This window comes from Hyla sarda, chromosome 1 (assembly GCF_029499605.1).
Source record: "Hyla sarda isolate aHylSar1 chromosome 1, aHylSar1.hap1, whole genome shotgun sequence".
In the NCBI taxonomy this organism is placed as follows: Eukaryota; Metazoa; Chordata; class Amphibia; order Anura; family Hylidae; genus Hyla; species Hyla sarda.
In genome coordinates this window covers 620,247,035-620,275,005 of record NC_079189.1, presented here as the reverse complement: position 1 = coordinate 620,275,005, position 27,971 = coordinate 620,247,035, and the positions used below count along the sequence as shown (strand labels likewise).

The 27,971-nt window shown below is 55.0% G+C and overlaps 1 protein-coding gene across 1 annotated transcript in view; it reads left to right on the top strand.

The window, feature by feature from the left end:
- Positions 1-2,075: 2,075 nt before the first annotated feature.
- Positions 2,076-27,971, top strand: part of LOC130317450 (tyrosinase-like) — a 43,567-nt gene continuing 17,671 nt past the window's right edge. Inside the window, exons 1-3 of the mRNA XM_056552843.1 lie at positions 2,076-2,165; positions 5,436-6,323; positions 9,326-9,536. Coding sequence (XP_056408818.1) covers positions 2,076-2,165; positions 5,436-6,323; positions 9,326-9,536 — 1,189 coding nt within the window. The remainder of the gene's footprint in view (positions 2,166-5,435; positions 6,324-9,325; positions 9,537-27,971) is intronic.

The following is a 27,971-nucleotide window of genomic DNA, read 5'->3' as shown; positions in this document are numbered from 1 at the left end:
TCTATACAGTCTCTATGGTCACTATCATCTATATGGTCACTATTATCTATATGGTCACTATTATCTATATGGTCTCTATGGTCACTATCATCTATACAGTCTCTATGGTCACTATTATCTATATGGTCTCTATGGTCACTATCATCTATACAGTCTCTATGGTCACTATTATCTATATGGTCTCTATGGTCACTATTATCTATACAGTCTCTATGGTCACTATTATCTATATGGTCTCTATGGTCACTATCATCTATATGGTCAGTATAATCTATATGGTCTCTATGGTCACTATCATCTATACAGTCTCTATGGTCACTATCATCTATACAGTCTCTATGGTCACTATCATCTATATGGTCAGTATAATCTATATGGTCACTATCATCTACACGGTCTCTATGGTCACTATCATCTATACGGTCTCTATGGTCACTATCATCTATATGGTCAGTATAATCTATATGGGCTCTATCATCTATATGGTCAGTATAATCTATATGGTCACTATCATCTATACAGTCTCTATGGTCACTATCATCTATACGGTCTCTATGGTCACTATCATCTATACGGTCTCTATGGTCACTATCATCTATACAGTCTCTATGGTCACTATTATCTATATGTTCAGTATAATCTATATGGTTACTATCATCTATTCGGTCTCTATGGTCACTATCATCTATACAGTCTCTATGGTCACTATCATCTATACGGTCTCTATGGTCACTATCATCTATACGGTCTCTATGGTCACTATCATCTATACAGTCTCTATGGTCACTATCATCTATACGGTCTCTATGGTCACTATCATCTATACAGTCTCTATGGTCACTATCATCTGTATGGTCAGTATAATCTATATGGTCACTATCATCTATACAGTCTCTATGGTCACTATCATCTATATGGTCACTATCATCTATATGGTCTCTATGGTCACTATCATCTATACGGTCTCTATGGTCACTATCATCTATATGGTCAGTATAATCTATATGGTCACTATCATCTATACAGTCTCTATGGTCACTATCATCTATACGGTCTCTATGGTCACTATCATCTATACGGTCTCTATGGTCACTATCATCTATGCAGTCTCTATGGTCACTATCATCTATACGGTCTCTATGGTCACTATCATCTATACGGTCTCTATGGTCACTATCATCTATATGGTCAGTATAATCTATATGGTCACTATCATCTATACAGTCTCTATGGTCACTATCATCTATACGGTCTCTATGGTCACTATCATCTATACGGTCTCTATGGTCACTATCATCTATACAGTCTCTATGGTCACTATCATCTATATGGTCACTATCATCTATATGGTCTCTATGGTCACTATCATCTATACGGTCTCTATGGTCACTATCATCTATACGGTCTCTATGGTCACTATCATCTATACGGTCTCTATGGTCACTATCATCTATACAGTCTCTATGGTCACTACCATCTATATGGTCAGTATGATCTATATGGTCACTATCATCTACACGGTCTCTATGGTCACTATCATCTATACGGTCTCTATGGTCACTATCATCTATATGGTCAGTATAATCTATATGGTCACTATCATCTATACAGTCTCTATGGTCACTATCATCTATATGGTCACTATCATCTATACAGTCTCTATGGTCACTATCATCTATATGGTCACTATCATCTATATGGTCTCTATGGTTACTATCATCTATACAGTCTCTATGGTCACTATCATCTATATGGTCACTATCATCTATATGGTCACTATCATCTACACAGTCTCTATGGTCACTATCATCTATATGGTCAGTATAATCTATATGGTCACTATCATCTATACAGTCTCTATGGTCACTATCATCTATATGGTCTCTATGGTCACTATCATCTATACGGTCTCTATGGTCACTATCATCTATACAGTCTCTATGGTCACTATCATCTATATGGTATCTATGGTCACTATCATCTATACAGTCTCTATGGTCACTATCATCTATACGGTCTCTATGGTCACTATAGTCTATATAGTCATTATGGTTTCCATTGGTGTACATACCATAATGGCAGAACATGGGCCCCTGGAGACAGAGCTTTTCTCTTTAGGGGACTGTGTTGTCAGCAAGTTAATAGAGGAGGATACTAACCAATTGGTTGTGGATCAAAGGGGCAATAATCCCTTCTGTCCGGGGGGCACAGACCTCATAATAGAGTAAAGTCATATCTGTGCTCATCCTGAGCTCCTGGTTCATAAATAAAATAATAAAACAGACTGAGGGAACCGGAGGGAAAACCCTACAGGATGATTTATAGGACATTCAGACGGCGCTCGTCCATAACCTCAGTCACCATCAGACCCGCGGCCCCTCGGCCTGTAATACTGACCACCCCCTATTATACATCACATTCATTACATACACGTCCTTCCCATCTGTGTGAGACTGAGAGTCAGGGGCCTCGACATGAAGTGGTGGCCCTACAAGGTTGTATAGGAGGCAGTGGTACAATGGTATGGTCCATCGTGTATAGGAGGCAGTGGTACAATGGTATGGTCCATCTTGTATAGGAGGCAGTGGTACAATGGTATGGTCCATCTTGTATAGTAGGAGGCAATGGTACAATGGTATGGTCCATCTTGTATAGGAGGCAGTGGTACAATGGTATGATCCATCTTGTATAGTAGGAGGCAGTGGTACAATGGTATGGTCCATCTTGTATAGTAGGAGGCAGTGGTACAATGGTATGGTCCATCTTGTATAGGAGGCAGTGGTACAATGGTATGGTCCATCTTGTATAGTAGGAGGCAGTGGTACAATGGTATGGTCCATCTTGTATAGTAGGAGGCAGTGGTACAATGGTATGGTCCATCTTGTATAGGAGGCAGTGGTACAATGGTATGGTCCATCTTGTATAGTAGGAGGCAATGGTACAATGGTATGGTCCATCTTGTATAGGAGGCAGTGGTACAATGGTATGGTCCATCTTGTATAGTAGGAGGCAGTGGTACAATGGTATGGTCCATCTTGTATAGGAGGCAGTGGTACAATGATATGGTCCATCGTGTATAGGAGGCAGTGGTACAATGGTATGGTCCATCTTGTATAGGAGGCAGTGGTACAATGGTATGGTCCATCTTGTATAGTAGGAGGCAGTGGTACAATGGTATGGTCCATCTTGTATAGGAGGCAGTGGTACAATGATATGGTCTATCGTGTATAGGAGGCAGTGGTACAATGGTATGGTCCATCTTGTATAGGAGGCAGTGGTACAATGGTATGGTCCATCTTGTATAGGAGGCAGTGGTACAATGATATGGTCCATCGTGTATAGGAGGCAGTGGTACAATGGTATGGTCCATCTTGTATAGGAGGCAGTGGTACAATGGTATGGTCCATCGTGTATAGGAGGCAGTGGTACAATGGTATGGTCCATCTTGTATAGGAGGCAGTGGTACAATGGTATGGTCCATCTTGTATAGTAGGAGGCAATGGTACAATGGTATGGTCCATCTTGTATAGGATGCAGTGGTACAATGGTATGATCCATCTTGTATAGTAGGAGGCAGTGGTACAATGGTATGGTCCATCTTGTATAGTAGGAGGCAGTGGTACAATGGTATGGTCCATCTTGTATAGGAGGCAGTGGTACAATGGTATGGTCCATCTTGTATAGTAGGAGGCAGTGGTACAATGGTATGGTCCATCTTGTATAGTAGGAGGCAGTGGTACAATGGTATGGTCCATCTTGTATAGGAGGCAGTGGTACAATGGTATGGTCCATCTTGTATAGTAGGAGGCAATGGTACAATGGTATGGTCCATCTTGTATAGGAGGCAGTGGTACAATGGTATGGTCCATCTTGTATAGTAGGAGGCAGTGGTACAATGGTATGGTCCATCTTGTATAGGAGGCAGTGGTACAATGATATGGTCCATCGTGTATAGGAGGCAGTGGTACAATGGTATGGTCCATCTTGTATAGGAGGCAGTGGTACAATGGTATGGTCCATCTTGTATAGTAGGAGGCAGTGGTACAATGGTATGGTCCATCTTGTATAGGAGGCAGTGGTACAATGATATGGTCTATCGTGTATAGGAGGCAGTGGTACAATGGTATGGTCCATCTTGTATAGGAGGCAGTGGTACAATGGTATGGTCCATCTTGTATAGGAGGCAGTGGTACAATGATATGGTCCATCGTGTATAGGAGGCAGTGGTACAATGGTATGGTCCATCTTGTATAGGAGGCAGTGGTACAATGGTATGGTCCATCGTGTATAGGAGGCAGTGGTACAATGGTATGGTCCATCTTGTATAGGAGGCAGTGGTACAATGGTATGGTCCATCTTGTATAGTAGAAGGCAGTGGTACAATGGTATGGTCCATCTTGTATAGGAGGCAGTGGTACAATGGTATGGTCCATCTTGTATAGTAGGAGGCAGTGGTACAATGGTATGGTCCATCTTGTATAGTAGGAGGCAGTGGTACAATGGTATGGTCCATCTTGTATAGGAGGCAGTGGTACAATGATATGGTCCATCGTGTATAGGATGCAGTGGTACAATGGTATGGTCCATCGTGTATAGGAGGCAGTGGTACAATGATATGGTCCATTGTGTATAGGAGGCAGTGGTACAATGGTATGGTCCATCGTGTATAGGAGGCAGTGGTACAATGGTATGGTCCATCTTGTATAGGAGGCAGTGGTACAATGGTATGGTCCATCTTGTATAGTAGGAGGCAGTGGTACAATGGTATGGTCCATCTTGTATAGGAGGCAGTGGTACAATGGTATGGTCCATCTTGTATAGTAGGAGGCAGTGGTACAATTGTAATGTCCATCTTGTATAGGAGGCAGTGGTACAATGATATGGTCTATCGTGTATAGGAGGCAGTGGTACAATGGTATGGTCCATCTTGTATAGGAGGCAGTGGCACAATGGTATGGTCCATCTTGTATAGGAGGCAGTGGTACAATGATATGGTCCATCGTGTATAGGAGGCAGTGGTACAATGGTATGGTCCATCTTGTATAGGAGGCAGTGGTACAATGGTATGGTCCATCGTGTATAGGAGGCAGTGGTAGAATGATATGGTCCATCTTGTATAGGAGCAGTGGTACAATGGTATGGTCCATCTTGTATAGTAGGAGGCAGTGGTACAATGGTATGGTCCATCTTGTATAGGAGCAGTGGTACAATGGTATGGTCCATCTTGTATAGGAGCAGTGGTACAATGGTATGGTCCATCTTGTATAGGAGGCAGTGGTACAATGGTATGGTCCATCTCCATGTATCACTGTGTCCAGCCGATACATTATACGTGGTGACCACAATGACCCGGGCTCCGCCGCTCCTTCTATTTTTCGGGTTCTCAGGTTATCCTCGTACCCTGACTATGTTTTTTTATCTTACTTCTTTTGCAGATTCCCACCATTCCTGGGGCCATCCTTACAGACTCCCGTGCAGTATGCATCAGATGTATTATTCCATGTGCGGTCCTTATCGCCCTCCTGGTCCTTGCTCTCAGCTTCTCTGCTGTGGACGGTCAGTTCCCCAGGGCCTGCACCACTGCCTGGGCTTTAAGGAGTAAAATCTGCTGCCCCTCATGGAAGGGCAGCCCCTGTGGAGAACACGCTGGGCGCGGAGAATGTCCCATCAAACACATCAACACCTACAGCCAAGTGTCACAGGCTCTTCATGGTGACAACTATGGGGACAACCAATGCAACGATGACCGCATGGACTGGCCTACACGGTATTATAAGTATTATTGTAGATGCAAAGGAAATTATACCGGATACAATTGTGGAGGATGCAAATATGGGCACTATGGGGAGAAATGCGATGTGAAGAAGGTTCGGGTCAGGAAAGAGATCAGGACACTCAATGTCACCGAGAGGGAACGGCTCCTCCAGTATCTGACCTTGTCCAAGTCAACCACCAGCAAAGACTTTGTCATCCTGGTCACCAGCGACAGGTTTGACCCCAAGGCCTTTCGGTTTCAGGACACCTCCATTTATGATTTGTACGTTTGGATCCACCACTACTCCATGAAGCCCATTGACCTAAACTGTTCCTATACATGGAACCGCAATTTCGCCCACCAGGGACCCGCATTTCCCACCTGGCACCGCATGCTGCTCCTCTTCTTGGAGAGACAGATCCAAGTCTTGACCGGAGATGAGGACTTTGCTTTTCCGTTTTATGACTGGAGTCGAGACGAGACTTGCACAATCTGCTCCGAGGAATATTTAGGCAAAAATGACTATGAAGGAAATATTCTGGATAAGTCCATCTTCTCCTCCTGGGGGGTGAGTGCCGTATGGGTGTAATGTTCGGAATAACTGTGTGTCCATTAGTGTTTAAACATTGGCAACAAAAATGAGGACACCCATAAGTGGAAAGGTCCAAATTGGTCCCAATGGGTCTAATATTTTGCGTGACCGCCATTATTTGCCAGCACTTCCAGCACTGTCCGGGGGACACCCTATCAGTGCTCAGACCATACACTGCATGCTGCATCAAATTGTTCTGCATGGTTGTCATCCCAGAAGGAAGCCTCTTCTAAAGATGAAGCACAAGAAAGTCCAAAGGATAGGGGATGAGATGTATGATCATGGGGGTCTCGCTGCTGGGGACCTCCATGATCTCCCTGCTGCACATGGGATTTGTTTAGAGCGTTGGGTGCAGCGCTGGAGGCTTGTGACATCACGGTCACACCCGCTCGTGATTTCATGACCACACCCTCTTAATGCAAGTCTATGGGAGGGGGCGTGGCGGCAGTCATGCCCCCTCCCATAGACTTGCATTGAGGGGGCATGGCCGTGATGTCCCGAGCAGGGCGTGACTATGACATCACGAGCCTCCGCCCGCATCGCCAGTCATCTGGCACAGAGCGAAGTTCGCTCCATGCACCAGATGTCTGGGGTGCCGCAGCCGAGATAGTGAGGGTCCCCAGCCTGTTTATAGTCTGCCCTGTTAGTATTTGTATCCTGTCAGGTATATCTGGTTGTCTAGCAGTTTTCCGTTTCTGTTCTGGCCTGTGACCGACTATGTATATTGTGTTTTTACACCACTGCCCTTTAGCGCAGAAAGGGACCGGCTCCCAGATGTCGATCCATCGTTTATGATGGATAGGCAAGTAGGCAGGGATAGTGTTTTTAGGGTCAGTTTAGGGCTCACTCTAAGTGCCACCCCACCCCCCCCCCCCACCGCCACCCCCCAAATCGGTCCTGACATCCATATTTAAAAAAACTAACAAAAAAATGGCGCCACTAGAAATAGATACGTTTTGATGTACTGCATAATTCTTAATCATGGTAATATTACCGTAAACACTGAGAGGTTGTACACTCTATAGCAAATGGCTATCCAAAAAAAGAAAGGTAAGGAGGCACTCGGATCTTCAGCGATATTCTTTATTAGAATCAGCCAATGTAGCAATGCCTGGCCGATGGGCCGTTTCGCGCACCTCGCTTAATCGATGACCTCTGGCCATCGATTAAGCAAGGTGCGTGAAACGGCCTGTCGGCCATCAATTAAGCAAGTTGCATGAAACAGCCCGTTGTCCAGCGATTAAGTAAGGTGCGCGAAACGGCCCATTGGCCATCGATTAAACGAGTTGCATGAAATGGTCAGTTAAGCGAAGTGCGCGAAATGGCCCGTCGGCCATCGATTAAGCGCAGGTATGTGAAACGGCCTGTCTGCCATCTATTAAGTGAGGGGCGTGAAATGGCCCATCGGCCATCAATTAAGCGAGGTGCACGAAACACCTCATTGGTCATTGATTAAGCAAGGGGCATGAAACGGCCCGTCGGCCATCAATTAAGAGAGGTGCACGAAATGCCCCGTCGGCCATCGATTTGGTAAGGTGCGTGAAACGGCCTGTTGGCCATCGCTTTAAACACAGGTGGGTGAAACAGCCCGTCTGCCATCAATTAAGCAAGGTGTGCGAAACTGCCCGTTGGCCATCGATTAAGCGAGGTGCGTGAAACGGCCCATCGGCCATCAATTCAGCAGGGTGCACGAAACGCCCTGTTGCCCATCGATTAAGTAATGTGCGCAAAATGGCCCGTTGGGCATCGATTAAGCTCAGGTGCGTGAAACGGCCCCTCGGCCATTGATTAAGCGCAGGTGCGTGAAACGGCCCGTTGGCCATTTATTAAGCGCAGGTGCGTGAAACGGCCCGTCGGCCATTGATTAAGCGCAGGTGCGTGAAACGGCCCGTCGGCCATTGATTAAGCGCAGGTGCGTGAAACGGCCCGTCGGCCATTGATTAAGCGCAGGTGCGCTAAACAGTTCGTCAGCGAGGCATTGTTACATGACCGGATTCTAATAAAGAATATTGCTGAAGATCCGAGTGCCTCCTTACCTTTCTTTGTTGGGATACCCATTTGCTCCCATTTGCACCTCTCGGTGTGTACGGTAATATTGCCATGATTAAGAGTTGTGCAGAACTTCTAAGCTTTCTAGTGGTGTCATTTTTTGTTAGTATTTTTTTATATGGATTTATTAATATTTATGCTTTAATTGATCTCCTACTGGAAGCTGGATACCGTCTGGCACATGTTTAGAGGACCATCAGGTCCCTACAACCAGGTGGGGTCCCTGTGTAGATGACAGCTGTACTAGCAGGCAAATTGGTCAGACAAGAGCGGAGTCCAGGTATGGGTCGGGGTTAGGGGCAGGAAGAATTCAGGCAGGTCGCACAAGTTCAGTAGTCAGGAACAGGTATAGAGCAGGGGACAGGACCGTGGGCAGAGAGAGGGTCAAGGTAAGAGCTGGGGTCAAGTTTGTTAGGAAGCAAGAAACATGGACCCTACTACTCAGATGGGGGTGGACAGTGAAGAATATTATTATCACCAGAGGTTCCCTGGGGAAGGATTTGGGAGCATCCTGGCCCTTTAAGAAGAAGAGTCCGTGTGCCAACCCTATGGGCAAAACTGGCAAAAGGAGCCACTGGTTATTCGGGACTACATTGGGCTTGTGTCATGCCCCTATAGGTTTAATTTGCGTGACATAATAGTGCAGCCTACCACGCTAAATGTCCCGCCAAGAAACATACGTGGATGCATCTAGGTGCAAACCGCAACCTATATGAAGGCATCAATATGGGTATCCAGATGTGTACTGAGGGTGAACACCCCAAACAAGACGTGAATAGGGCCACAATAAGGTTACCTATGGGCCCCTCCTGGCACTGACACTAGTCCCCACATGGTCAGTGTAACATTGGTGTATATCACATTCTCACTGGTATATATATATATATATATATATATATATAACATTCTGTTTTGTCGCCATTTCCCAGACGATCTGCGGTGACAGCGATTTCCCCAACACTTATTGCCAATCGGCCTCCACCGATACCAACAGGACAAGTCTCCGCAGGAGTCCGGGCACCACTCAGAGCAGCAGCCTGCCCACCCAACAAGACGTCCTGAACGTTGTGAGATGGAAGGATTACGACAATCCCCCGTATGACAGGACAGCGCTGTACAGCTTCCGCAACGCTATGGAAGGTGAGATCCATTCCAGCCGGGACAACATGTGAGGAGGAAGGGGTTTAGGTTACACCATAAATATATGGGAGTTGGGTTTCCAGTTCCGGTGCCTTCTCTATGACAGATCCGGCTCAGGCAGTAACAGTCCAGGAATAGAGGGAGATCAGTCATCTCTTCTATCCACTTTACAGTTGTATCTCTATTTGTTCTCCTCCCACACTCAGGAGCCCCGCACCCCCAGCTCCAGAACACCCTCTGATGTTCTCCTCCCACACTCAGGAGCCCTGCACCCCCAGCTCCAGAACCCGTTCTTATGATCTCCTCCCACACTCAGGAGCCCTGCACCCCCAGCTCCAGAACACGCTCTGATGTTCTTCTCCGACACTCAGGAGCCCTGCACCCCCAGCTCCAGAACCCGCTCTGATGATCTCCTCCCACACTCAGGAGCCCTACACCCCCAGCTCCAGAACCCGTTCCGATGATCTCCTCCCACACTCAGGAGCCCTGCACCCCCAGATCCAGAACACGCTCTGATGTTCTCCTCCCACACTCAGGAGCCCCGCACCCCCAGCTCCAGAACACGCTCTGATGTTCTCCTCCCACACACAGGAGCCCTGCACCCCCAGCTCCAGAACACGCTCTGATGATCTCCTCCCACACTCAGGAGCCCTGCACCCCCAGCTCCAGAACACGCTCTGATATTCTCCTCCTACACTCAGGAGCCCTGCACCCCCAGCTCCAGAACCCGCTCTGATGATCTCCTCCCACACTCAGGAGTCCTGCACCCCCAGCTCCAGAACACCCTCTGATGTTCTCCTCCCACACTCAGGAGCCCTGCACCCCCAGCTCCAGAACCCGTTCTGATGATCTCCTCCCACACTCAGGAGCCCTGCACCCCCAGCTCCAGAACACGCTCTGATGTTCTCCTCCCACACTCAGGAGCCCTGCACCCCCACCTCCAGAAGCCGCATTGATATTCTCCTCCCACACTCAGGAGCCCTGCACCCCCAGCTCCAGAACCCGCATTGATATTCTCCTCCCACACTCAGGAGCACTGCACCCCCAGCTCCAGAACACGCTCTGATGTTTTCCTCCCACCCTCAGGAGCCCTGCACCCCCAGCTGCAAAACTCGCATTGATATTCTCCTCCCACACTCAGGAGCCCTGCACCCCCAGCTCCAGAACACGCTCTGATGTTCTCCTACCACACTCAGGAGCCCTGCACCCCCAGCTCCAGAACACGCTCTGATATTCTCCTTCCACACTCAGGAGCCCTGCACCCCCACCTCCAGAAGCCGCATTGATATTCTCCTCCCACACTCAGGAGCCCTGCACCCCCAGCTCCAGAACACGCTCTGATGTTCTCCTCCCACACTCAGGAGCCCTGCACTCCAAGCTCCAGAACACGCTATGATGATCTCCTCCGGCACTCAGGAGCCCTGCACCCCCAGCTCCAGAACACCCTCTGATGTTCTCCTCCCACACTCAGGAGCCCTGCACCCCCAGCTCCAGAATCCGTTCTGATGATCTCCTCCCACACTCAGGAGCCCTGCACCCCCAGCTCCAGAACACGCTCTGATGTTCTCCTCCCACACTCAAGAGCCCTGCACCCCCAGCTCCAGAACACTCTCTGATGTTCTCCTCCCACACTCAGGAGCCCCGCACACCCAGCTCCAGAACACCCTCTGATGTTCTCCTCCTACACTCAGGAGCCCTGCACCCCCAGCTCCAGAACCCGCTCTCATGTTCTCCTCCCACACTCAGGAGCCCTGCACCCCCAGCTCCAGAACACGCTCTGATGATCTCCTCCCACACTCAGGAGCCCTACACCCCCAGCTCCAGAACACGCTTTGATATTCTCCTCCTACACTCAGGAGCCCTGCACATCCAGCTCCAGAACCACCTCTGATGTTCTCCTCCCACACTCAGGAGCCCTGCACCCCCAGCTCCAGAACCCATTCTGATGTTCTCCTCCCACACTCAGGAGCCCTGCACCCCCAGCTCCAGAACCCGCTCTGATGTTCTCCTCCCACACTCAGGAGCCCTGCACCCCCAGCTCCAGAATCTGTTCTATTGTTCTCCTCCCACACTCAGGAGCCCTACACCCCCAGCTCCAGATCCCGCTCTGATGTTCTCCTCCCACACTCAGGAGCCCTGCACCCCCAGCTCCAGAATCTGTTCTATTGTTCTCCTCCCACACTCAGGAGCCCTGCACCCCCACCTCCAGAAGCCGCATTGATATTCTCCTCCCACACTCAGGAGCCCTGCACCCCCAGCTCCAGAACACGCTCTGATGATCTCCTCCCACACTCAGGAGCCCTGCACCCCCAGCTCCAGAACACGCTTTGATATTCTCCTCCTACACTCAGGAGCCCTGCACATCCAGCTCCAGAACCACCTCTGATGTTCTCCTCCCACACTCAGGAGCCCTGCACCCCCAGCTCCAGAACCCATTCTGATGTTCTCCTCCCACACTCAGGAGCCCTGCACCCCCAGCTCCAGAACCCGCTCTGATGTTCTCCTCCCACACTCAGGAGCCCTGCACCCCCAGCTCCAGAAACCGTTCTGATTATCTCCTCCCACACTCAGGAGCCCTGCACCCCCAGCTCCAGAACACGCTCTGATGTTCTCCTCCCACACTCAGGAGCCCTGCACCCCCACCTCCAGAAGCCGCATTGATATTCTCCTCCCACACTCAGGAGCCCTGCACCCCCAGCTCCAGAACACGCTCTGATGTTCTCCTCCCACACTCAGGAGCACTGCACCCCCAGCTCCAGAAGTCGCATTGATATTCTCCTCCCACACTCAGGAGCCCTGCACCCCCAGCTCCAGAACACGCTCTGATGTTCTCCTCCCACACTCAGGAGCCCTGCACCCCCAGCTCCAGAACACGCTCTGATGTTCTCCTCCCACACTCAGGAGCCCTGCACCCCCAGCTCCAGAAACCGTTCTGATTATCTCCTCCCACACTCAGGAGCCCTGCACCCCCAGCTCCAGAACACGCTCTGATGTTCTCCTCCCACACTCAGGAGCCCTGCACCCCCACCTCCAGAAGCCGCATTGATATTCTCCTCCCACACTCAGGAGCCCTGCACCCCCAGCTCCAGAACACGCTCTGATGTTCTCCTCCCACACTCAGGAGCACTGCACCCCCAGCTCCAGAAGTCGCATTGATATTCTCCTCCCACACTCAGGAGCCCTGCACCCCCAGCTCCAGAACACGCTCTGATGTTCTCCTCCCACACTCAGGAGCCCTGCACCCCCAGCTCCAGAACACGCTCTGATGTTCTCCTCCCACACTCAGGAGCCCTGCACCCCCACCTCCAGAAGCCGCATTGATATTCTCCTCCCACACTCAGGAGCCCTGCACCCCCAGCTCCAGAACATGCTCTGATGTTCTCCTCCCACACTCAGGAGCCCTACACCCCCAGCTCCAGAACCCGTTCTGATGATCTCCTCCCACACTCTGGAGCCCTGCACCCCCAGCTCCAGAACCTGCTCTGATGTTCTCCTCCCACGCTCAGGAGCCCTGCACCCCCAGCTCCAGAACCCATTCTGATGTTCTCCTCCCACACTCAGGAGCCCTGCACCCCCAGCTCCAGAATCTGTTCTATTGTTCTCCTCCCACACTCAGGAGCCCTACACCCCCAGCTCCAGATCCCGCTCTGATGATCTCCTCCCACACTCAGGAGCCCTGCACCCCCAGCTCCAGAACCCGCATTGATATTCTCCTTCCACACTCAGGAGCCCTGCACCCGAAGCTCCAGAACCCGTTCTGATGTTCTCCTCCCGCACTCAGGAGCCCTGCAACCCCAGCCCCAGAACCTGCATTGATATTCTCCTTCCACACTCAGGAGCCCTGCACCCCCAGCTCCAGAACCTGTTCTGATGTTCTCCTCCCACACTCAGGAGCCCTGCACCCCCAGCTCCAGAACCTGTTCTGATGATCTCCTCCCACACTCAGGAGCCCTGCACCCCCAGCTCCAGAACCCGCATTGATATTCTCCTCCCACACTCAGGAGCCCTGCACCCCCAGCCCCAGAACCTGCATTGATATTCTCCTTCCACACTCAGGAGCCCTGCACCCCCAGCTCCAGAACCTGTTCTGATGTTCTCCTCCCACACTCAGGAGCCCTGCACCCCCAGCTCCAGAACCCGTTCTGATGATCTCCTCCCACTCTCAGGAGCCCTGCACCCCCAGCTCCAGAACACGCTCTGATGTTCTCCTCAAACACTCAGGAGCCCCGCACCCCAAGCTCCAGAACACGCTCTGATGTTCTCCTCCCACACTCAGGAGCCCTGCACCCCCAGCTCCAGAACACGCTCTGATGTTCTCCTCCCACACTCAGGAGCCCAGCACCCCCATCTCCAGAACCCGTTCTGATTATCTCCTCCCACACTCAGGAGCCCTGCACCCCCAGCTCCAAAAAACGCTCTGATGTTCTCCTCCCACACTCAGGAGCCCTACACCCCCAGCTCCAGAACCCGTTCTGATTATCTCCTCCCACACTCAGGAGCCCTGCACCCCCAGCTCCAGAACACGCTCTGATGTTCTCCTCCCACACTCAGGAGCCCTGCACCCCCACCTACAGAAGCCGCATTGATATTCTCCTCCCACACTCAGGAGCCCTGCACCCCCAGCTCCAGAACACGCTCTGATGTTCTCCTCCCACACTCAGGAGCCCTGCACCCCCAGCTCCAGAACCCGTTCTGATGTTCTCCTCCCACACTCAGGAGCCCTGCACCCCCAGTTCCAGAACCCGCATTGATATTCTCCTCCCACACTCAGGAGCCCTGCACCCCCAGCTCCAGAACACGCTCTGATGTTCTCCTCCCACACTCAGGAGCCCTGCACTCCCAGCTCCAGAACACGCTCTGATATTCTCCTCCCACACTCAGAAGCCCTGCACCCCCACCTCCAGAAGCGCATTGATATTCTCCTCCCACACTCAGAAGCCCTGCACCACCAGCTCCAGAACACGCTCTGATGTTCTCCTCCCACACTCAGGAGCCCTACACCCCCAGCTCCAGAACCCGTTTTGATTATCTCCTCCCACACTCAGGAGCCCTGCACCCCCAGCTCCAGAACACGCTCTGATGTTCTCCTCCCACACTCAGGAGCCCTGCACCCCCAGCTCCAGAACCCGTTCTGATGTTCTCCTCCCACACTCAGGAGCCCTGCACCCCCAGCTCCAGAACCCGTTCTGATGTTCTCCTCCCACACTTGGGAGCCCTGCACCCCCAGCTCCAGAACCCGTTCTAATGATCTCCTCCCACACTCAGGAGCCCTGCACCCCCAGCTCCTGAACACGCTCTGATGTTCTCCTCCCACACTCAGGAGCCCTACACCCCCAGCACCAGAACACGCTCTGATGTTCTCCTCCCACACTCAGGAGCCCTGCACCCCCAGCTCCAGAACCTGTTCTGATGATCTCCTCCCACACTCAGGAGCCCTGCACCCCCAGCTCCAGAACCCGCATTGATATTCTCCTCCCACACTCAGGAGCCCTGCACCCCCAGCCCCAGAACCTGCATTGATATTCTCCTTCCACACTCAGGAGCCCTGCACCCCCAGCTCCAGAACCTGTTCTGATGTTCTCCTCCCACACTCAGGAGCCCTGCACCCCCAGCTCCAGAACCCGTTCTGATGATCTCCTCCCACTCTCAGGAGCCCTGCACCCCCAGCTCCAGAACACGCTCTGATGTTCTCCTCAAACACTCAGGAGCCCCGCACCCCAAGCTCCAGAACACGCTCTGATGTTCTCCTCCCACACTCAGGAGCCCTGCACCCCCAGCTCCAGAACACGCTCTGATGTTCTCCTCCCACACTCAGGAGCCCAGCACCCCCATCTCCAGAACCCGTTCTGATTATCTCCTCCCACACTCAGGAGCCCTGCACCCCCAGCTCCAAAAAACGCTCTGATGTTCTCCTCCCACACTCAGGAGCCCTACACCCCCAGCTCCAGAACCCGTTCTGATTATCTCCTCCCACACTCAGGAGCCCTGCACCCCCAGCTCCAGAACACGCTCTGATGTTCTCCTCCCACACTCAGGAGCCCTGCACCCCCACCTACAGAAGCCGCATTGATATTCTCCTCCCACACTCAGGAGCCCTGCACCCCCAGCTCCAGAACACGCTCTGATGTTCTCCTCCCACACTCAGGAGCCCTGCACCCCCAGCTCCAGAACCCGTTCTGATGTTCTCCTCCCACACTCAGGAGCCCTGCACCCCCAGTTCCAGAACCCGCATTGATATTCTCCTCCCACACTCAGGAGCCCTGCACCCCCAGCTCCAGAACACGCTCTGATGTTCTCCTCCCACACTCAGGAGCCCTGCACTCCCAGCTCCAGAACACGCTCTGATATTCTCCTCCCACACTCAGAAGCCCTGCACCCCCACCTCCAGAAGCCGCATTGATATTCTCCTCCCACACTCAGAAGCCCTGCACCACCAGCTCCAGAACACGCTCTGATGTTCTCCTCCCACACTCAGGAGCCCTACACCCCCAGCTCCAGAACCCGTTTTGATTATCTCCTCCCACACTCAGGAGCCCTGCACCCCCAGCTCCAGAACACGCTCTGATGTTCTCCTCCCACACTCAGGAGCCCTGCACCCCCAGCTCCAGAACCCGTTCTGATGTTCTCCTCCCACACTCAGGAGCCCTGCACCCCCAGCTCCAGAACCCGTTCTGATGTTCTCCTCCCACACTTGGGAGCCCTGCACCCCCAGCTCCAGAACCCGTTCTAATGATCTCCTCCCACACTCAGGAGCCCTGCACCCCCAGCTCCTGAACACGCTCTGATGTTCTCCTCCCACACTCAGGAGCCCTACACCCCCAGCACCAGAACACGCTCTGATGTTCTCCTCCCACACTCAGGAGCCCTGCACCCCCAGCTCCAGAACACGCTCTGATGATCTCTTCCCACACTCAGGAGCCCTGCACCCCCAGCTCCAGAACACGCTTTGATATTCTCCTCCTACACTCAGGAGCCCTGCACCCCCAGCTCCAGAACCACCTCTGATGTTCTCCTCCCACACTCAGGAGCCCTGCACCCCCAGCTCCAGAACACGCTCTGATGTTCTCCTCCCACACTCAGGAGCCCTGCACCCCCAGCTCCAGAACCCGCTCTGATGTTCTCCTCCCACACTCAGGAGCCCTGCACCCCCAGCTCCAGAAACCGTTCTGATGATCTCCTCCCACACTCAGGAGCCCTGCACCCCCAGCTCCAGAACACGCTCTGATGTTCTCCTCCCACACTCAGGAGCCCTGCACCCCCACCTCTAGAAGCCGCATTGATATTCTTCTCCCACACTCAGGAGCCCTGCACCCCCAGCTCCAGAACCCGCATTGATATTCTCCTCCCACACTCAGGAGCACTGCACCCCCAGCTCCAGAACACGCTCTGATGTTTTCCTCCCACCCTCAGGAGCCCTGCACCCCCAGCTCCAGAACTCGCATTGATATTCTCTTCCCACACTCAGGAGCCCTGCACCCCCAGCTCCAGAACACGCTCTGATGTTCTCCTACCACACTCAGGAGCCCTGCACCCCCAGCTCCAGAACACGCTCTGATATTCTCCTCCCACACTCAGGAGCCCTGCACCCCCACCTCCAGAAGCCACATTGATATTCTCCTCCCACACTCAGGAGCCCTGCACCCCCAGCTCCAGAACACGCTCTGATGTTCTCCTCCCACACTCAGGAGCCCTGCACCCCAAGCTCCAAAACACGCTCTGATGATCTCCTCCCACACTCAGGAGCCCTGCACCCCCAGCTCCAGAAAACCCTCTGATGTTCTCCTCCCACACTCAGGAGCCCTGCACCCCCAGCTCCAGAACCCGTTCTGATGATCTCCTCCCACACTCAGGAGACCTGCACCCCCAGCTCCAGAACACGCTCTGATGTTCTCCTCCCACACTCAGGAGCCCCGCACCCCCTGCTCCAGAACACGCTCTGATCTTCTCCTCCCACACTCAGGAGCCCTGCACCCCCAGCTCCAGAACACTCTCTGATGTTCTCCTCCCACACTCAGGAGCCCCGCACACCCAGCTCCAGAACACCCTCTGATGTTCTCCTCCTACACTCAGGAGCCCTGCACCCCCAGCTCCAGAACCCGCTCTGATGTTCTCCTCCCACACTCAGGAGCCCTGCATCCCCAGCTCCAGAACCCGTTCTGATGATCTCCTCCCACACTCAGGAGCCCTGCACCCCCAGCTCCAGAACACGCTCTGATGTTCTCCTCAAACACTCAGGAGCCCCGCACCCCAAGCTCCAGAACCTGTTCTGATGTTCTCCTCCCACACTCAGGAGCCCTGCACCCCCAGCTCCAGAACCCGTTCTGATGATCTCCTCCCACTCTCAGGAGCCCTGCACCCCCAGCTCCAGAACACGCTCTGATGTTCTCCTCAAACACTCAGGAGCCCCGCACCCCAAGCTCCAGAACACGCTCTGATGTTCTCCTCCCACACTCAGGAGCCCTGCACCCCCAGCTCCAGAACACGCTCTGATGTTCTCCTCCCACACTCAGGAGCCCAGCACCCCCATCTCCAGAACCCGTTCTGATTATCTCCTCCCACACTCAGGAGCCCTGCACCCCCAGCTCCAAAAAACGCTCTGATGTTCTCCTCCCACACTCAGGAGCCCTACACCCCCAGCTCCAGAACCCGTTCTGATTATCTCCTCCCACACTCAGGAGCCCTGCACCCCCAGCTCCAGAACACGCTCTGATGTTCTCCTCCCACACTCAGGAGCCCTGCACCCCCACCTACAGAAGCCGCATTGATATTCTCCTCCCACACTCAGGAGCCCTGCACCCCCAGCTCCAGAACACGCATTGATGTTCTCCTCCCACACTCAGGAGCCCTGCACCCCCAGCTCCAGAACCCGTTCTGATGTTCTCCTCCCACACTCAGGAGCCCTGCACCCCCAGTTCCAGAACCCGCATTGATATTCTCCTCCCACACTCAGGAGCCCTGCACCCCCAGCTCCAGAACACGCTCTGATGTTCTCCTCCCACACTCAGGAGCCCTGCACTCCCAGCACCAGAACACGCTCTGATATTCTCCTCCCACACTCAGAAGCCCTGCACCCCCACCTCCAGAAGCCGCATTGATATTCTCCTCCCACACTCAGAAGCCCTGCACCACCAGCTCCAGAACACGCTCTGATGTTCTCCTCCCACACTCAGGAGCCCTACACCCCCAGCTCCAGAACCCGTTTTGATTATCTCCTGCCACACTCAGGAGCCCTGCACCCCCAGCTCCAGAACACGCTCTGATGTTCTCCTCCCACACTCAGGAGCCCTGCACCCCCAGCTCCAGAACCCGTTCTGATGTTCTCCTCCCACACTCAGGAGCCCTGCACCCCCAGCTCCAGAACCCGTTCTGATGTTCTCCTCCCACACTTGGGAGCCCTGCACCCCCAGCTCCAGAACCCGTTCTAATGATCTCCTCCCACACTCAGGAGCCCTGCACCCCCAGCTCCTGAACACGCTCTGATGTTCTCCTCCCACACTCAGGAGCCCTACACCCCCAGCACCAGAACACGCTCTGATGTTCTCCTCCCACACTCAGGAGCCCTGCACCCCCAGCTCCAGAACACGCTCTGATGATCTCTTCCCACACTCAGGAGCCCTGCACCCCCAGCTCCAGAACACGCTTTGATATTCTCCTCCTACACTCAGGAGCCCTGCACCCCCAGCTCCAGAACCACCTCTGATGTTCTCCTCCCACACTCAGGAGCCCTGCACCCCCAGCTCCAGAACACGCTCTGATGTTCTCCTCCCACACTCAGGAGCCCTGCACCCCCAGCTCCAGAACCCGCTTTGATGTTCTCCTCCCACACTCAGGAGCCCTGCACCCCCAGCTCCAGAAACCGTTCTGATGATCTCCTCCCACACTCAGGAGCCCTGCACCCCCAGCTCCAGAACACGCTCTGATGTTCTCCTCCCACACTCAGGAGCCCTGCACCCCCACCTCCAGAAGCCGCATTGATATTCTCCTCCCACACTCAGGAGCCCTGCACCCCCAGCTCCAGAACCCGCATTGATATTCTCCTCCCACACTCAGGAGCACTGCACCCCCAGCTCCAGAACACGCTCTGATGTTTTCCTCCCACCCTCAGGAGCCCTGCACCCCCAGCTCCAGAACTCGCATTGATATTCTCTTCCCACACTCAGGAGCCCTGCACCCCCAGCTCCAGAACACGCTCTGATGTTCTCCTACCACACTCAGGAGCCCTGCACCCCCAGCTCCAGAACACGCTCTGATATTCTCCTCCCACACTCAGGAGCCCTGCACCCCCACCTCCAGAAGCCACATTGATATTCTCCTCCCACACTCAGGAGCCCTGCACCCCCAGCTCCAGAACACGCTCTGATGTTATCCTCCCACACTCAGGAGCCCTGCACCCCAAGCTCCAAAACACGCTCTGATGATCTCCTCCCACACTCAGGAGCCCTGCACCCCCAGCTCCAGAAAACCCTCTGATGTTCTCCTCCCACACTCAGGAGCCCTGCACCCCCAGCTCCAGAACCCGTTCTGATGATCTCCTCCCACACTCAGGAGCCCTGCACCCCCAGCTCCAGAACACGCTCTGATGTTCTCCTCCCACACTCAGGAGCCCCGCACCCCCTGCTCCAGAACACGCTCTGATCTTCTCCTCCCACACTCAGGAGCCCTGCACCCCCAGCTCCAGAACACTCTCTGATGTTCTCCTCCCACACTCAGGAGCCCCGCACACCCAGCTCCAGAACACCCTCTGATGTTCTCCTCCTACACTCAGGAGCCCTGCACCCCCAGCTCCAGAACCCGCTCTGATGTTCTCCTCCCACACTCAGGAGCCCTGCATCCCCAGCTCCAGAACACGCTCTGATGATCTCCTCCCACACTCAGGAGCCCTGCACCCCCAGCTCCAGAACACGCTTTGATATTCTCCTCCTACACTCAGGAGCCCTGCACCCCCAGCTCCAGAACCACCTCTGATGTTCTCCTCCCACACTCAGGAGCCCTGCACCCCCAGCTCCAGAACACGCTCTGATGTTCTCCTCCCACACTCAGGAGCCCTGCACCCCTAGCTCCAGAACCCGCTCTGATGTTCTCCTCCCACACTCAGGAGCCCTGCACCCCCAGCTCCAGAAACCGTTCTGATTATCTCCTCCCACACTCAGGAGCCCTGCACCCCCACCTACAGAAGCCGCATTGATATTCTCCTCCCACACTCAGGAGCCCTGCACCCCCAGCTCCAGAACACGCTCTGATGTTCTCCTCCCACACTCAGGAGCCCTGCACCCCCAGCTCCAGAACCCGTTCTGATGTTCTCCTCCCACACTCAGGAGCCCTGCAGCCCCAGTTCCAGAACCCGCATTGATATTCTCCTCCCACACTCAGGAGCCCTGCACCCCCAGCTCCAGAACACGCTCTGATGTTCTCCTCCCACACTCAGGAGCCCTGCACTCCCAGCTCCAGAACACGCTCTGATATTCTCCTCCCACACTCAGAAGCCGTACACCCCCAGCACCAGAACACGCTCTGATGTTCTCCTCCCACACTCAGGAGCCCTGCACCCCCACCTCCAGAAGCCGCATTGATATTCTCCTCCCACACTCAGAAGCCCTGCACCACCAGCTCCAGAACACGCTCTGATGTTCTCCTCCCACACTCAGGAGCCCTACACCCCCAGCTCCAGAACCCGTTTTGATTATCTCCTCCCACACTCAGGAGCCCTGCACCCCCAGCTCCAGAACACGCTCTGATGTTCTCCTCCCACACTCAGGAGCCCTACACCTTCAGCTCCAGAACCCGTTTTGATTATCTCCTCCCACACTCAGGAGCCCTGCACCCCCAGCTCCACAACCTGTTCTGATGTTCTCCTCCCACACTCGGGAGCCCTGCACCCCCAGCTCCAGAACCTGTTCTAATGATCTCCTCCCACACTCAGGAGCCCTGCACCCCCAGCTCCTGAACACGCTCTGATGTTCTCCTCCCACACTCAGGAGCCGTACACCCCCAGCACCAGAACACGCTCTGATGTTCTCCTCCCACACTCAGGAGCCCTGCACCCCCAGCTCCAGAACACGCTCTGATGTTCTCCTCCCACACTCAGGAGCCCTGCACCCCCACCTCCAGAAGCCGCATTGATATTCTCCTCCCACACTCAGGAGCCCTGCACCCCCAGCTCCAGAACCCGCATTGATATTCTCCTCCCACACTCAGGAGCACTGCACCCCCAGCTCCAGAACACGCTCTGATGTTTTCCTCCCACCCTCAGGAGCCCTGCACCCCCAGCTCCAGAACTCGCATTGATATTCTCCTCCCACACTCAGGAGCCCTGCACCCCCAGCTCCAGAACACGCTCTGATGTTCTCCTACCACACTCAGGAGCCCTGCACCCCCAGCTCCAGAACACGCTCTGATATTTTCCTCCCACTCTCAGGAGCCCTGCACCCCCACCTCCAGAAGCCGCATTGATATTCTCCTCCCACCCTCAGGAGCCCTGCACCCCCAGCTCCAGAACTCGCATTGATATTCTCCTCCCACACTCAGGAGCCCTGCACCCCCAGCTCCAGAACACGCTCTGATGTTCTCCTCCCACACTCAGGAGCCCCGCAACCCCAGCTCCAGAACACGCTCTGATGTTCTCCTCCCACACTCAGGAGCCCTGCACCCCCAGCTCCAGAACACTCTCTGATGTTCTCCTCCCACACTCAGGAGCCCTGCACCCCCAGCTCCAGAACACTCTCTGATGTTCTCCTCCCACACTCAGGAGCCCCGCACACCCAGCTCCAGAACACCCTCTGATGTTCTCCTCCTACACTCAGGAGCCCTGCACCCCTAGCTCCAGAACCCGCTCTGATGTTCTCCTCCCACACTCAGGAGCCCTGCACCCCCAGCTCCAGAACACGCTCTGATGATCTCCTCCCACACTCAGGAGCCCTGCACCCCCAGCTCCAGAACACGCTTTGATATTCTCCTCCTACACTCAGGAGCCCTGCACCCCCAGCTCCAGAACACGCTCTGATGTTCTCCTCCCACACTCAGGAGCCCTGCACCCCCAGCTCCAGAACACGCTCTGATGTTCTCCTCCCACACTCAGGAGCCCTGCACCCCCAGCTCCAGAACCCGCTCTGATGTTCTCCTCCCACACTCAGGAGCCCTGCACCCCCAGCTCCAGAAACCGTTCTGATGATCTCCTCCCACACTCAGGAGCCCTGCACCCCCAGCTCCAGAACACGCTCTGATGTTCTCCTCCCACACTCAGGAGCCCTGCACCCCCAGCTCCAGAAGTCGCATTGATATTCTCCTCCCACACTCAGGAGCCCTGCACCCCCAGCTCCAGAACACGCTCTGATGTTCTCCTCCCACACTCAGGAGCCCTGCACCCCCAGCTCTAGAACACGCTCTGATATTCTCCTCCCACACTCAGGAGCCCTGCACCCCCACCTCCAGAAGCCGCATTGATATTCTCCTCCCACACTCAGGAGCCCTGCACCCCAAGCTCCAGATCCCGCTCTGATGATCTCCTCCCACACTCAGGAGCCCTGCACCCACACCTCCAGAAGCCGCATTGATTTTCTCCTCCCACACTCAGGAGCCCTGCACCCCCAGCTCCAGATCCCGCTCTGATGATCTCCTCCCACACTCAGGAGCCCTGCACCCCCAGCTCCAGAACCTGCATTGATATTCTCCTTCCACACTCAGGGGCCATGCACCCCCAGCTCCAGAACCTGCATTAATATTCTCCTTCCACACTCAGGAGCCCTGCACCCCCAGCTCCAGAACCTGTTATGATGTTCTCCTCCCACACTCAGGAGCCCTGCACCCCCAGCTCCAGAACCCATTCTGATGATCTCCTCCCACTCTCAGGAGCCCTGCACCCCCAGCTCCAGAACACGCTCTGATGTTCTCCTCAAACACTCAGGAGCCCCGCACCCCAAGCTCCAGAACACGCTCTGATGTTCTCCTCCCACACTCAGGAGCCCTGCACCCCCAGCTCCAGAACACGCTCTGATGTTCTCCTCCCACACTCAGGAGCCCAGCACCCCTATCTCCAGAACATGCTCTGATATTCTCCTCCTACACTCAGGAGCCCCGCACCCCCAGCTCCAGAACACGCTCTGATGTTCTCCTCCCACACTCAGGAGCCCTACACCCCCAGCTCCAGAACCCGTTCTGATTATCTCCTCCCACATTCAGGAGCCCTGCACCCCCAGCTCCAGAACACGCTCCTATGTTCTCCTCCCACACTCAGGAGCACTGCACCCCCACCTACAGAAGCCGCATTGATATTCTCCTCCCACACTCAGGAGCCCTGCACCCCCAGCTCCAGAACACGCTCTGATGTTCTCCTCCCACACTCAGGAGCCCTGCACCCCCAGCTCCAGAACCCGTTCTGATGTTCTCCTCCCACACTCAGGAGCCCTGCACCCCCAGTTCCAGAACCCGCATTGATATTCTCCTCCCACACTCAGGAGCCCTGCACCCCCAGCTCCAGAACACGCTCTGATGTTCTCCTCCCACACTCAGGAGCCCTGCACTCCCAGCTCCAGAACACGCTCTGATATTCTCCTCCCACATTCAGGAGACCTGCACCCCCACCTCCAGAAGCCGCATTGATATTCTCCTCCCACACTCAGAAGCCCTGCACCACCAGCTCCAGAACACGCTCTGATGTTCTCCTCCCACACTCAGGAGCCCTACACCCCCAGCTCCAGAACCCGTTTTGATTATCTTCTCCCACACTCAGGAGCCCTGCACCCCCAGCTCCAGAACACGCTCTGATGTTCTCCTCCCACACTCAGGAGCCCTACACCCCCAGCTCCAGAACCCGTTTTGATTATCTCCTCCCACACTCAGGAGCCCTGCACCCGCAGCTCCAGAAAACGCTCTGATGTTCTCCTCCCACACTCAGGAGCCCTACACCCCCAGCTCCAGAAGCCGTTCTGATGTTCTCCTCCCACACTCAGGAGCCCTGCACCCCCAGCTCCAGAGCTCGCATTGATATTCTCCTCCCACACTCAGGAGCCCTGCACCCCCAGCTCCAGAACACGCTCTGATGTTCTCCTCCCACACTCAGGAGCCCTGCACGTCCAGCTCCAGAACACGCTCTGATATTCTCCTCCCACACTCAGGAGCCCTGCACCCCTACCTCCAGAAGCCGCATTGATATTTTCCTCCCACACTCAGGAGCCCTGCACCCCCAGCTCCAGAACACGCTCTGATGTTCTCCTCCCACACTCAGGAGCCCTACACCCCCAGCTCCAGAACACGCTCTGATGTTCTCCTCCCACACTCAGGAGCCCTACACCCCCAGCTCCAGAAGCCGTTCTGATGTTCTCCTCCCACACTCAGGAGCCCTGCACCCCCAGCTCCAGAACACGCTCTGATGTTCTCCTCCCACACTCAGGAGCCCTGCACCCCCAGCTCCAGAACACGCTCTGATGTTCTCCTCCCACACTCAGGAGCCCTACACCCCCAGCTCCAGAAGCCGTTCTGATGTTCTCCTCCCACACTCAGGAGCCCTGCACCCCCAGCTCCAGAACTCGCATTGATATTCTCCTCCCACACTCAGGAGCCCTGCACCCCCAGCTCCAGAACACGCTCTGATGTTCTCCTCCCACACTCAGGAGCCCTGCACGTCCAGCTCCAGAACACGCTCTGATATTCTCCTCCCACACTCAGGAGCCCTGCACCCCTACCTCCAGAACCCGCATTGATATTCTCCTCCCACACTCAGGAGCCCTGCACCCCCAGCTCCAGAATCCGCATTGATATTCTCATTCCACACTCAGGAGCCCTGCACCCCCAGCTCCAGAACACGCTCTGATATTCTCCTCCCACACTCAGGAGCCCTGCACCCCCACCTCCAGAAGCCACATTGATATTCTCCTCCCACACTCAGGAGCCCTGCACCCCCAGCTCCAGAACACGCTCTGATGTTCTCCTCCCACACTCAGGAGCCCTGCACCCCAAGCTCCAAAACACGCTCTGATGATCTCCTCCCACACTCAGGAGCCCTGCACCCCCAGCTCCAGAAAACCCTCTGATGTTCTCCTCCCACACTCAGGAGCCCTGCACCCCCAGCTCCAGAACCCGTTCTGATGATCTCCTCCCACACTCAGGAGCCCTGCACCCCCAGCTCCAGAACACGCTCTGATGTTCTCCTCCCACACTCAGGAGCCCCGCACCCCCTGCTCCAGAACACGCTCTGATCTTCTCCTCCCACACTCAGGAGCCCTGCACCCCCAGCTCCAGAACACTCTCTGATGTTCTCCTCCCACACTCAGGAGCCCCGCACACCCAGCTCCAGAACACCCTCTGATGTTCTCCTCCTACACTCAGGAGCCCTGCACCCCCAGCTCCAGAACCCGCTCTGATGTTCTCCTCCCACACTCAGGAGCCCTGCATCCCCAGCTCCAGAACACGCTCTGATGATCTCCTCCCACACTCAGGAGCCCTGCACCCCCAGCTCCAGAACACGCTTTGATATTCTCCTCCTACACTCAGGAGCCCTGCACCCCCAGCTCCAGAACCACCTCTGATGTTCTCCTCCCACACTCAGGAGCCCTGCACCCCCAGCTCCAGAACACGCTCTGATGTTCTCCTCCCACACTCAGGAACCCTGCACCCCCAGCTCCAGAACCCGCTCTGATGTTCTCCTCCCACACTCAGGAGCCCTGCACCCCCAGCTCCAGAAACCGTTCTGATTATCTCCTCCCACACTCAGGAGCCCTGCACCCCCACCTACAGAAGCCGCATTGATATTCTCCTCCCACACTCAGGAGCCCTGCACCCCCAGCTCCAGAACACGCTCTGATGTTCTCCTCCCACACTCAGGAGCCCTGCACCCCCAGCTCCAGAACCCATTCTGATGTTCTCCTCCCACACTCAGGAGCCCTGCAGCCCCAGTTCCAGAACCCGCATTGATATTCTCCTCCCACACTCAGGAGCCCTGCACCCCCAGCTCCAGAACACGCTCTGATGTTCTCCTCCCACACTCAGGAGCCCTGCACTCCCAGCTCCAGAACACGCTCTGATATTCTCCTCCCACACTCAGAAGCCGTACACCCCCAGCACCAGAACACGCTCTGATGTTCTCCTCCCACACTCAGGAGCCCTGCACCCCCACCTCCAGAAGCCGCATTGATATTCTCCTCCCACACTCAGAAGCCCTGCACCACCAGCTCCAGAACACGCTCTGATGTTCTCCTCCCACACTCAGGAGCCCTACACCCCCAGCTCCAGAACCCGTTTTGATTATCTCCTTCCACACTCAGGAGCCCTGCACCCCCAGCTCCAGAACACGCTCTGATGTTCTCCTCCCACACTCAGGAGCCCTACACCTTCAGCTCCAGAACCCGTTTTGATTATCTCCTCCCACACTCAGGAGCCCTGCACCCCCAGCTCCACAACCTGTTCTGATGTTCTCCTCCCACACTCGGGAGCCCTGCACCCCCAGCTCCAGAACCCGTTCTAATGATCTCCTCCCACACTCAGGAGCCCTGCACCCCCAGCTCCTGAACACGCTCTGATGTTCTCCTCCCACACTCAGGAGCCGTACACCCCCAGCACCAGAACACGCTCTGATGTTCTCCTCCCACTCTCAGGAGCCCTGCACCCCCAGCTCCAGAACACGCTCTGATGTTCTCCTCCCACACTCAGGAGCCCTGCACCCCCAACTCCAGAAGCCGCATTGATATTCTCCTCCCACACTCAGGAGCCCTGCACCCCCAGCTCCAGAACCCGCATTGATATTCTCCTCCCACACTCAGGAGCACTGCACCCCCAGCTCCAGAACACGCTCTGATGTTTTCCTCCCACCCTCAGGAGCCCTGCACCCCCAGCTCCAGAACTCGCATTGATATTCTCCTCCCACACTCAGGAGCCCTGCACCCCCAGCTCCAGAACACGCTCTGATGTTCTCCTACCACACTCAGGAGCCCTGCACCCCCAGCTCCAGAACACGCTCTGATATTTTCCTCCCACACTCAGGAGCCCTGCACCCCCACCTCCAGAAGCCGCATTGATATTCTCCTCCCACCCTCAGGAGCCCTGCACCCCCAGCTCCAGAACTCGCATTGATATTCTCCTCCCACACTCAGGAGCCCTGCACCCCCAGCTCCAGAACACGCTCTGATGTTCTCCTCCCACACTCAGGAGCCCCGCAACCCCAGCTCCAGAACACGCTCTGATGTTCTCCTCCCACACTCAGGAGCCCTGCACCCCCAGCTCCAGAACACTCTCTGATGTTCTCCTCCCACACTCAGGAGCCCTGCACCCCCAGCTCCAGAACACTCTCTGATGTTCTCCTCCCACACTCAGGAGCCCCGCACACCCAGCTCCAGAACACCCTCTGATGTTCTCCTCCTACACTCAGGAGCCCTGCACCCCTAGCTCCAGAACCCGCTCTGATGTTCTCCTCCCACACTCAGGAGCCCTGCACCCCCAGCTCCAGAA